Genomic DNA, 13,060 nt, shown 5'->3' with positions numbered 1-13,060 from the left:
GGGTGGGACTTTATTTGTCTCTATTTGGTGTGTATAAATGTTAGGAGATATGCTTTATGGTGACACGTGTCATGCACACTAGAAGTTTTATATCCTTCATGTAACTTGCTCAATCTGCTTTCTATACACCAGTATGGAGAACCAGACGTGAGCTACTTCTCTGCGGACTGCTTCCACTTTTCTGAAAGGGGGCATGCTGAGATGGCCATCGCCTTGTGGAACAATATGGTGAGTTTGGGGTTCTCCTCAGCGTTGGGGGGGGGTTGTGATGGACAAGATGAGTGTTTGTTTTCTCTTGTAACAACAATGTATCAGTCTCTACGGCATAATATGATTTATCTGTATTTCTGTAGCTAGAGAACCTACATAATTATATTCAATATCCTGTATCAGGGAATCTAACTGTATGGGCCTGAGTCATTAATGAATGAATACTGAGCGCATCGTGCGTTTGTTTTAAACCTCATTTAAATTGGCCCTACGTACTCCCGAACCACGAATCTGGTGATGACTATGGGTGTAGGGTTACTCCGCTGTACTAGACCAGACGGTGCAGGATACGTACAATACGTATGTGGAACATAAAATCTCTAAAGACTGCATAGAAAAATAAATTAAATTATATTTTTTATATATATATATATATATATATATATATATATATATATATATATATATATATATATATATATATATACACACACACAAGTTAACCCGTGCATGATACTCATGCATTCTAGTCAAATCAAGCTACTTAAGGTCTTAAAAAGGTTCTTGTCATGCATTTGGGCCTAGCCCAGGCCTCCTCGGGGGAAGATCGTTACTTCCCGACGCAAGCGCCCTTTTTAATGTGTGTTCATGAGGTAAAATTACCTCACGAAAATGAGTTTGACCCCTCAACTCGTAAATTTAGCCTTTACTACCCCTCCCACAGGGGGAAGGGGGGATGATGGAAGTTAACTGACTTGACTATTCTAATTTTTTTGTCAAATAATGTCAGTATACCAAATTTCAGGTCAATTGGATGAGCCCTTTCTGAGAAAATAGTTTTTTACACACACACACACACACACACACACACACTAACGCACGCCTCTACACAGGTGTGTTCATGAGGTAAAATTACCTCACGAAAATGAGTTTGAGCCCTACCAAATTTCAGCCCTTTCTGAAAATTTTTTCCCACACACACTAAGAATTTAGTAGGTCAGTGCATAACTCTGCCCAGCAGGTGGCACTGCAACTTGGGGTTTTTTTTTTCACGCACACACAGACAGACAGACGCCACTAAGAATTTATATATTAGATATATATTCATTCAGTTGATGATACCGGTCAATATTATAGTCATGTATACATGGAAAGTTTTTTTACATTTTTTTGTTTGTTTGTTTTTTTTGAAAAACACTCATTAGGGTGTTCTTAACGTCTACTGTACATAACAGACATTTTCACAGTTGCTTCTTAATTCAGACACATGTTATAGCATGTACACGTACTGACATAACTAGGACTCAGTACTCAGACTTGACCTCTAGCTGGAGCAAGAGATACGGCAGAAAACCAGCGTAATTCTGTCCTAGTTTGACTTGGACTTTGCTGCACTGAAACACCCTGTACATTGTGCATCCATCCATTCCCCACTCTGCTCACTCCCCGAAACCGCAGGATGTAGTAAGTGTTGTTTGCGCTGGAAGATACCTTGGATGTGGCTGCATTCTGTTATATTATCATCCGGTTCTGAGCATGCGCAGACTGATTTTACGGACGATACACACAAAAATCGGCAGATATGTTCCTTAATGACTCCGGCTCATAGTGTCTAGGGGAAATTATAGGTACCTGGAGTCCCCCAAAAACTAGTGCCCAAAAATGCTAAATTATCTTTATATAAAAAAGCTGAAGTACCACTTATGACCACCGTGTGGCAGATCCCTTCCCCTGTCAGAGATATTATGCTTGTCCCTGTATTCAGGAGATGAATGTTATCTCTTTGTAACTCACTTTTTGTCATAAGTGTTACACATGTAACAAAAATGGATTACCACACTAAAGAATGTACTTATGTTTTTGTTAATACAAAAAAGAATCTGTACATTCTGTTATCTCATCTTTAATTGTCGGTGAATGGTGGAGCTGCTTTGTCTTGCATCATTAGGAGATAGTGCAGATGTTTGAGTCTGAGAAACAGGCTTGTTGTCACCAGAACTGAAAGATTAGTGTCACATCAGAAAGCGGCTGGGTCAGTGATGTCATAGCAAACACATAGATAACTCAAACTCAAATGACATAGATATGCTATGTTATTTGAGCTTTTTGTCTGATATCCGCAGCCCTTTAGCACATGAACAGCGAGGTGTACCACATTCTCTTTGTAATGGATGCAAGAAAACACTATTTTTTAACAAACTTGCACTGGAAAGCAGAACACTAAATTGTATTTATATGTTTCATATGAAATTAATTTGGCTTTAGTAGTACTTTAATGGTGTTGACGAACTTAAAGGGGAAGTAAAGCACACTATTTGACATTAATATATATGTAAGGCTGTGTTTTACTGAGTTTACTAATATACATTAAATAACTGTAGTGTTTATATTTAACTAGCTATATTTACCATGCTCTCTGTCACTCCTCTGCAGCAGGGTGTCATATGAGGAGGGAGGGCTTCTCTAACTAAACAAGCAGATAATGAGTGACTGACAGTTGGTCAGACTTGCTTTGCAGAAATGCACAGTGTGGATTGGTTGATTCATACAGGGGGGCGGGGCCGGTCACAGCAACTCAGTCTCAGCTATTATATCCCACAAGTCCTAATGATATGGGAGGAGCTTCGGCTGTCTGTAATAGAGTGCGAGGTTACTACTTGTCAGGGTAACACTGAACAGCACTTTTACCTCCAAAGTTCACATCTCAACATTTCAATGTTGGAGTTTAGAGGTCCTTAACAATAACATACTTTCACCAGTAAAAATGTCTGTTTAGGCAGAATTTTTATTTTAAGCACAGTTCCCCCACCATGGGAATTTCTGTCTTCTATCATATGTACTAAGAATCCCTGTACTCCCTCTTTTCAGTTTTAATGAGAGAATATATAACTACAGGTCTTATTTAATGATATTTACTGAGAGCTAAACAGCAACTTGTAAATACCAACCCATGACATCAATACGGCAACACATCCTCTATGTGTCTGTGTGTCTGTGTGTCTGTGTGTCTGTGTGTGTCTATGTGTCTGTGTGTGTCTATGTGTCTGTGTGTGTCTATGTGTCTGTGTCTGTGTGTGTCTGTGTGTGTCTGTGTGTGTCTGTGTGTCTATGTGTCTGTGTGTCTATCTAATTTATTATTATTGCATCGGATTTACAGCTGGAGCCAATCGGCCAGAAACGAAGCTATAACAACTTCACCCATGATCGATCCAAGCTCAACTGTCCATCAAATGTAAGTAGCTGTGTTCTGTACACTAAAGCCTAAAGCAGCTTTCTGTCTCTCTTCCTAAATACCTCATACCGGCTGTGGGTGAAACATTTGGGAATAATGTTCACTAGGTTAGTTGGGCACCCTGGGCTGGCCAAGATGGAGCTATGTATTATTTATTATTATTACCATTTATTTATATAGCACCACTAATTCCGCAGCGCTGTACAGAGAACTCACTCACATCAGTCCCTGCCCCATGGGAGCTTACAGTCTAAATTCCCTAACACACATACACACACACACACACACACACGGGTCAATTTCATAGCGGCCAATTAACCCACAAGTATGTTTTTGAAGTGTGGGAGGAAACCAGAGCACCCGGAGGAAACCCACACAAACACAGGGAGAACATACAAACTCCTCACAGATAAGGCCATGGTCGGGAATTGAACTCCTGACCCCAGTGCTGTAGGGCAGAAGTGCTAACCACTGAGCCACCGTACTGCCCATACAGGGGGTAAGAATTTACAGAACCTGCATTTATGGAGTAACAGTACATACAAAATATATTTCATACAATATAATATAATTTTTGAAAGTATAAAATCTATTTTTGGTGATTTTCCCCTTAAATTAAAAACCTGTGTCAGCAAATAGATTCATATAGGATAATTGTTATTACTCTTTTGTTCCTATTTATATTGTTATTTAGACTTTTGTAACTACTGGATCAGGCTCTGCAAACGTTGTGCACTAACAATGTAAAATATTGTCCAACGAAAAATATTTCTCCATTGACTGATCTGCATGTTGTATCCTTCTGTCAGGACCAGCCATACCTCTTCACTCTGAAGAACAGTGGTCTCTCCGACGACGAGGACGAAGACAAAGACCCACCCATAATCGAGGAGCCGAAAGATGAAAACCAGGTGCCGTACTGGGCCGTGATAGTGGCTTCTATTGGTGGCGTGGCTCTGGGGTGCGCAGTGGTTGGCATTGCCATGTCAATGACCATGAAGAAGCAAAATCGTAAGCGGCAGAAGCTTAGTGAAAGCGGCTCCTCCTTCTGAGACGTGGAGGACAAGTAGAGCCCAAAACATCAAGAACTTTTAGTAGAACATGTCTCCATAATATCTTATCTGTCCTCAGCCCCTCCACCATGGAGAAGCGGGGTCTCAATCACCGGGCTGATTCTATCACACAACATTTCATTCTATATGGAAGGCACATTTATTATTAATGTATTGCGATACATTGTAGCCACATTAGTAATGAATCCCAATCTCTGCTGCTGACCCTTTATAAGATAAGCATTATCTAAATATCACCAGAACACCATTGTTACTGAAGCGGAAACAGAGCACTTCCAGGTTTATAATCAGGCAATGTCTGAATGCCTTAACAGAAAGTGTACAGATCTGTATAATCACATAATCTATAAAAAAACCAAAAAAAACGAATGTAATTTCCTGCGATGTCTGTGTAATAAGGAGGAGACTCATCTCACTTGTATATGTAACTTAAATATAAGGATGGCAACCTAAATCTGCCGTTTCTATAAATTGTGATTACAGCAGATTGCATCAGGGAACAATTCAGTCTTGTGTAGGCCCAATGTGGTCTTCACACTGCCCGTTATGTAAATAGATAACATATAATATGATCTAACACTGCCTGCTCGCATTGTGAAAATGTGTTAGGTTCACGCAATAAGAGGAAATATGTTTAAAAATAAGATTTGCAAAGACAAATACACTTTTTATTGTGATGTGAAGTTCTGTGCAAATGATCGTTTACAAAATAAAGAACGAATATGAAATATGAAACTTTGTTGCTGTCTATAATCAATATTGTAAGTTTTTCAGGTGCAACAGTAGCAAAACCATCATTGCCACGCGTAGTAAGCAAGTAAACCTAATAAACAAGTAAATGTAGTAAACTTTCTTAACCACGGTGGTTTATTATAGTCCCCCATATGCTATATTCAAAGGGGAAGATGGAATATGTGTAGCATCATTTTTTTAAAAAAAAAAAATGTAAACATTTCCTTCTCAATAGATACTTGGAGCCCGATTCATTAAAGCACGCAAAATAAATGTTATTTTAAAAACTTGCATACATCAGGCACACGCAGGTCCGTATTCAACCAGAAGCAGACGTAAAGACATGTCTCTTCTTGAATACGGGTCTAGGTCTGCTCTGGAATAAATATCACAGTCTGCTGAAGGACAATGTATCGTACATCATGACCGCTACTGCTGAGTGTAATGTATTGTTGCCCTTGTTTGTATTGTTGTGTATTTTGTTACGTGCCGTGTACTGCTAACACTGTTGCTAAATTGTAGCCACTAAGTGATATTTATTGTTATATTCAATAAATCTGCTTCATTTTCTTTGTAAGATATCAAAATGGTGACATCGCTCCCTTGTTTGATACGAAAGGAGTTCTCAAGGATCTGCTTGTTGCTCCCTTTAATCAGTCAGTATCCTAGTGATACATAATAAGGATGGTAAAAGTCTATAGATCCAGGGTGTCATCTGTATCAGTTTTCGGGGGTTAAAGCAGTACAGCCTTCTAGAACAGAGATCTGTCCTCACCCGTAAGGGGGCATAGTTAGGGCAGATCTGATTTTACCTACTTTGTCCATTGCTTCTATTATATTATATACAATGGTGAGGAGGAACTTGTGGGGGGAGGGAGGGGGATGTATGGCACAATGAAATAAGGGGGAGGCATTTCGGGCATCAGATGGGGATGAGGGCAACATGTGGGGCACAGATTGGAAGGGGGCACTTGGGGACCAGACAGGTGAGAAAGGGAGATGACTGATGAGGTGGGCAGGTAGGTTACAGACAGGTGAGCAGGGGGCATGTGGGATCTGCCACTCTACTCACCATGCAGCAGTGTGGTGGGTACACTGGCTCCCCAACGTTGTAATGATGCCGAGTAACATTAACCACAGCTAGTCAGTGCAGTGTTTGCCCGACCTGCGCCTGTGGAGGCTTCATTTTGATAATCAGCAATGCATAATAAAGTGGCACTATGAAAATAAACAATAATAATATTATATTGTTAGTGGTAGGGGCCCCCACAAGTTTCTTACCCTGGGGCCCCCACAAATCTTATTACGGCTCTGCAATGACAACATTGATCATCTCCAGTACATAAGCTACACTACACCCAGAAGCTTCCTCCTCCCTGCTCTCTCTACTCAACGGCTCAACAGCACCCACCAGATCCCCAACTGAACTCCAACGCCATCACAGGTGCCTACTCCCTGGCTTATTCCTCCCACTTCTCCCAAACTCTCTGGTTAATTAATAGGACAGTCAATGTTGTAAAATATTAATGTCACCACTAGAGGGCACTCACTGAATATAACAGTGTTCTAAGGAGAACACGTTTAAGTTCAGCATAAAGCAGAGAAAAGGACCAACATGGCATAATGTTATTATCTCCTGCCATAAAGTAGGAATGAGCAGGCGGCTGCCTGTTGACAATCACTACTCTAGAACTATTTAAAGAGCTTGAAACACCATAACAATTTTTCATTAGTTATTTTAAGAACTTCAAACCTTTTTTGTTACAAACTGAAACATTAAAGTTCAGTGTATAAATATGTTGTATTTTCATGGATGTGAACATATTGTTAGAGAAACAAACACAGAATACAAATTACTGTACAAGGAGCATTTCACGCTCAGTTATATGTACATATTTTTTTGCAATTAAAAATGTGATTTTTATTTTTTCATTTTTATTTTGGTGGGATGAGTCCCAAAAGTCTAAATAACATATTTATAAATAAGGCTCTCGGGAGTCACTACTTTTACTGGGGAGCTGTTAGCACACCCTAAGAATACAAGATAAAGCTGGCATACTGATCATTCATGAAATCCAATGTCCTTAAAATGACAACATCCATAGTTATGAAATAATAATGTCCCATTACTGATATTCTGATGTTCTGTTAATTTGCTGAGTCCAATAATATCTGAATGAGGATGAAGGGAGCAATGTATTAGAGGAAGATGAAAATGAGTGTAAGGGGGATCAAAATGGGGGCGTGATCTTCACTTTCATCTGTCTTTTTTACCTGTCTCCCTCAACACTAGACAGGGGAAATCCTAGCCCACCGCTATATGTAGTATAAGGTGCTTGATGTAGTCATATGTAATATGTAATTTGTGTCATGTAATATGTAATATGAACATAGTACATATATTGTATAATAAAACATAGAATGAATTCAGATAAGGACTGCTAATATGGGACATGGGCTGCGTGACACCAATCAGGAAGAGGTCAAGAGCTGGACAACTTAGAGGACAGAAACATTCAAATATATCACAAGAATTAAAAGAGTTCAGTGAGGAAGTATTTTTAAAAATAAGATGAATTCTAAAATAAGGACACACTGTGAAATTTGAGAGCGGAAGTCTACGAGGTAAAATAAGGAATAACCGTTTTACAGATAGGGTGATAGATCCATTAGTCTCTCAGTAGTTATGTTGGAGACTGACCCAGTAAAAAAACAGATTGTGTGGCACAAACGTATGGCTATTGGTAAAACTGAGATAAAAAATATGACTGAAAAAACAAAACAAAGGAAATAAAACAGCGGGGCAGCACGGTGGCTTAGTGGTTAGCACTTCTGCCTTACAGCACTGGGGTCATGAATTCGATTCCCAACCATGGCCTTATCTGTGTGGAGTTTGTATGTTCTCCCCGTGCTTGCGTGGGTTTACCTCCGGGTGCTCCGGTTTCCTCCCACACTCCAAAAACATACTGGTAGGTTAATTGGCTGCTATCAAATTGACCCTAGTCTCTGTGTGTGTGTGTATATATATTAGGGAATTTAGACTGTAAGCCCCAATGGGGCAGGGACTGTTGTGAGTGAGTTCTCTGTACAGCGCTGCGGAATTAGTAACGTTATATAAATAGATGATGATGAATGGACCTGTAGGTTTTTTCTTCCTACCAACATTTCACTTTTTATGTTTATACCTTAAATGTACAGTGTTTTTTCCCATGTCTACCTTGTATTTAATATTCAATAGGGGCCTATTTATTTATTAGATATCAAAGGCAGGGTTTTCATCTTTTGAAATTATTATTAACTACCAATTGTATAAATAGTTACAGGTGGTCAACGCAGGAACACTCTGGGCCTGCTGCATTAAGGCACACATACTGAGCGCAATGTGCGTTTGTTTTAAATCGCATTTACATCGGGTGTTCGTAAGCTCGAATTCCACAAGGAACGGATCAGAAGATACGCGTGGTGATAAATTCAGGTGTAGATCTGCTCTGGTCTACTAAACAAGACACTGCAGTATATGTTCAACACATATGTGGAATATAAAGTCCCGAAAGAACGCACAGAAAAAACATTTCAACTGTTAATAATAAAGTCATATGTTATGAATGTCAACTGAACATAAAATACATTCTTACAGTTGCTCCTGATTACAAACACATGTTCTAGCTGCATACACAGCCGTCATCACTAGTAATCAGCACCTGACCTGTAGCTGGTGCAAGTGATACAACAGGAAAACACAATAATAGTGATTTAAATGCATTTTGGAAACTTTCCAGTGAAGAGTGCCAGCCTCGCTGTGGATGGGGTGACCTTCAGCATACGGTGCCCTTGGACTCCTGACTCTTTCTCATTTTTGCAGATTTATTGCTAAAATGATATAAATGGAAACCATTGTGGGCTGTGTATTTTCAGAAGAGAGATTCATTTTTAGCAGCTTTCTTCTATAACTGTCAATGTGAGTCAACACAATGTAACAAACCCACTCCTTTCTCCTCTTATAATGGATAAGGTTGTAAAACTGTGTCCCATCTCCGGGATTGTTTATTGCAGAATTTGCAGGAGGAATAACAGAGCCATTGGCGCTGCGTGGAATTGCTTGTGTTGCCTGTGTTCTTCAGCTTGATTTATCATACTGTGTACACTAATCTCTCACCTCGCGTCCACAATGTGACAGATCCTATAGCTCAGCACGTTCTGCGAGCAGGAGGCATTCTGTATCGCAGAATTCTGCCAGCGTTTTACTATCCCATCTGTCAATCTGGCCCCGTCGTTGTTTATATTGGCGAGGAATAATTACTTTTCAACACCAGACTAAATAAGAAACCAGCTATTTTTCCTCGCCTGCTTTTAATTCCATCTTATTATATTGTTTAGATTGGACTTCAGTTTGAGTCATATAATAATTTTGTTTATCGATAATAATAATAATATTTGCAGAAAACATGTAAATTTTCATGCTATAAATTTCACCAGCAATATTATTATTATTATTATTATTATTATGCTTTTATTTATATAGCACAAACATATTCCATAGCACTGTACAACCAGAGAACTTTATTCATGCAACTTAGTCAATGACCCGTCAGAACTTTCAGACTGTGGAAGAATCGGCCTGTATGTGGACAGCTTCAGGGTCACGCTAAGACGTAAGCGGGCCCCGGGCAGAGATCGCATGTGTGGGCCTCCGAAGTCCCTTCAAAGGCAAAATGGGAGTTCTGTTAATGCTGGGTACAGTTTAAATGTTGGTGCTCTGTGTTTGTATTAGGCTCTGGCTTAATATTAGGTCTAGATCTACGCTCGAGACAGGTTCAGATGGAGGGCTGGGTCTAATGTGACGGCTTTGTAAAGATTTACAAGTTTGAACACTCCCTTTATTTAATGTTGCAAATAGGGTGGTACCTCACCCCCATTAGCTGAAGTTGGGAACTATTCCCATCTATCATCAGTTTATGTTGACTGTAGAACGTTATATCAGTATTATAATCCACCCAGGCCTATTCAGTAGAGCTCTAAGGATTGGATGAGTCCTTCAGCAATGTGATGCGAAGGCAGTTGTTGGCCGAGGCTCCAGTCTTTGCCGCCAGTCTTTTATCAGTTCTTTTCAGAGCTGGAGTCGGGCAGACAACAATTTGCACGTGAGCCATTTAGGCGGTTTGCTTCTGAATGGTAGTTTGAGCATTTGTTGCATCATCTCCGCGCCACCCACAATGGAAGCAAAGAATCTATGTGAGAATGTGACCTGTGATAATATAGATCCATGGAAGGCCTTGTTACACTGAGGAACACACCAACAAAGGGCATGGGGAGTAGTAAGGCACTGCCAAGGAGACTCCAGACATCCATGCCAGTTGACAACACTACTTCAGTCAGTGTGGTATAGCATGTACCAGAGAAAATACAGCAGAGGAAGCAGATATCGAAATCGGGGTACGAGTCATCAACCAAGGAACAGTCTACAACATCAAACCTATCCAGATGAAATGGAGATCTTCCTGGAGATCACACAGGCCGCTGGAGACTAAGGTCCTGTGCTGGAAAGGTTGCAACCCCCTCATATCTTGGTGACGTGGCAGGTACAGACGTTATTGTGTGGATCCGTGAGTAACAGAACAGCCAAATTATGCCTGACCATCAAAACAGACAGCCCAATGGCGCCACTGTCAAGTCATGAAGGTAAATGACCACATGTTGTCATACCAGAGAGGATGTCATAACTGGAACATGGAACATACAAGTATGCCGGATGGTATGCCACATATCCCATCACGGAAGCCTCAGTACTGCTCATTATGAAATATTACAGCTACTCAGACCCCTGCCTGATAGAACCCTGCTCATTCCCAGGTCGGACGTCAGTCATAACCACCTGACAGACTCAATGTATAGATAATATTCCATTGTTTGGCACCACCTTGTGGTGCAATGTTATTATTTCTTATAGCTGCCTGTACCTTTGACCCGGATGTGTTATGTTCTCTAATCTTCTTAACATGGCATCTGTCAGAGAGCATTCTGTGTCCGTCCTTATTCCATGCATCTGAAGACAAAGCCCGGTGATCTCCTGCGGTCTGTACCAGGTTTGCCCTGTGCACAAATGCATCTATCTAACTATATGCACGTGCGTAGTTGCACGCCCATATTGCGGCCTTCCTTTATGAGACTGCAGATTGTCGCACAATGGAAAGAGTGAAAGTATCACTGAAAATCCATCCTACAAACACACTTTATAACCATCTAGTTCGTTCATAACATCTTGGGCTCAGTTTGGCCTCATTGTGGCTTACATTAATTATTGTGTATAGTGTATTTACTGTATGTGTCAGTTATGTGTTTGAAGGTTAAGGCTGCAATTGTCACATGCAAACTCCATTACTCAAAACTGAGCACGATTGTGCACAATGAGGTAAGGCATAGTTGCCTACTCTCCAGGAATGTCCGGGAGACTCCCGAATTTCTGGGAGTCCTCCCGGACTCCCGGGAGAGCGAGGCAACCTCCAGGTTCCTAATTGCCACAATACTAAAGTGGTGGGGGTGGGGCACTTAGGACGTGAATCGCCCCCTGCTGTAATTGGCCGGAAACCTCTGGGAGATCAGGGGGAGGTGGTTGTGTTTGGGGGCTGGGCCAAATGATGCGCCCCATCGGGCCCCGCCCCCAACACGCCCACCTCCCCCTGATCTCCCGGAGGAGTCCTTGCCAATGTAGGCAAGAATGAGGTAAGGCTGCCCTTCTGGAAAGGACCCTATTACTGATATTATTTACACCTTGGCTAAGTGAGCAACACGGCAACATGCAGAATAATTCCCACATGTTTTACTGAAGATTTAAAAGCTAAGTACCCCAAACTAAAAATTTAGTTTTGGGGGAAGGGGATGACCTAAAATAAAGTACAAAGTTTTACTCACCTGCGCTCAGTGGATCCGTTCAACGGTTCTATTCATGGGAATGAGAAATTCATGGGGAAGGGCTTAAACCCAAACAAGGCTCGCAGAAGTTGGAAGGAAGATCTTCTGCTCGGATCGTTAATCGTGTCGGGTCTATTAATTCCACTCAAAAAAAAAAAGTGTTTGAATTTGCCGGAAAAATGGCAAATGGAGAACAGAGATCACTGTGGGTCTCCAGTGTCACAGTGTGGTGCACTGAAGGCAGCCGGCAAATCCTTCTGGTTTTCCACTGGTCGCCCTGTGGGCACCAACTCCCCACTTCCGGGAGACAGTTCCACAAACTATGTGCGCTCAGGTGTGGGGGGGAGTGGGGGGTGGAAGAGAGACGCGCTGTGCACATGTCAGATCATAGCCAAACCTCCGACCACTTTACCAACCTCATAATTCATTCATTTAAAAACTTTGGTTCAGATCATCCTTATTTATGGCTTAAATAGACCATTATCATGAGGGGAAAATGGAACGGTCCTTGTAGATTTATTCTCCATTGCGCAGCTGGAAGGTGTAAATTGTGTCCCATGACGTGAAAATGGCCGTGAGCCCTTCTGCAAATCAAAAAAATGCACCCTCTCCACCTTCTCTCATTTTTTGGGCGAGACCTGGTAGGGTGGCTTACCCTTTCGTGTGTCGGGTAGAACTCCCCGAAATCCGAAGAGGATTTCACACACCAAAGAGGATTTCACATGACTTTGTTTTGCCCTTTGTAAATTAAGATATTTAGCTGTATGGTTACAATATTGCCCAGGCAGAAGGGTTCTCTCTTCAATTTTTATGTATGGCCCCTCTGAGCAGCCCCTGGAATCCGTGTTGCCCCTCAGTGTCCTGCTGCATACGATATCTATGCAAGTTGTACATGTAATTATTC

At 41.1% G+C, this 13,060-nt stretch overlaps 1 protein-coding gene across 1 annotated transcript in view; it reads left to right on the top strand.

Moving 5' to 3' along the window:
- Positions 1-5,179, top strand: part of PLB1 (phospholipase B1) — a 79,598-nt gene extending 74,419 nt beyond the window's left edge. Inside the window, exons 54-56 of the mRNA XM_075200415.1 lie at positions 133-228; positions 3,368-3,442; positions 4,252-5,179. Coding sequence (XP_075056516.1) covers positions 133-228; positions 3,368-3,442; positions 4,252-4,494 — 414 coding nt within the window. The 3' untranslated portion in view covers positions 4,495-5,179. The remainder of the gene's footprint in view (positions 1-132; positions 229-3,367; positions 3,443-4,251) is intronic.
- Positions 5,180-13,060: the final 7,881 nt, after the last annotated feature.

The sequence above is a fragment of the Mixophyes fleayi genome, chromosome 3, assembly GCF_038048845.1.
Source record: "Mixophyes fleayi isolate aMixFle1 chromosome 3, aMixFle1.hap1, whole genome shotgun sequence".
NCBI lineage: Eukaryota > Metazoa > Chordata > Amphibia > Anura > Limnodynastidae > Mixophyes > Mixophyes fleayi.
Note: the sequence above shows the minus strand (reverse complement) of the source record. Positions and strands in the feature narration are given on the sequence as shown.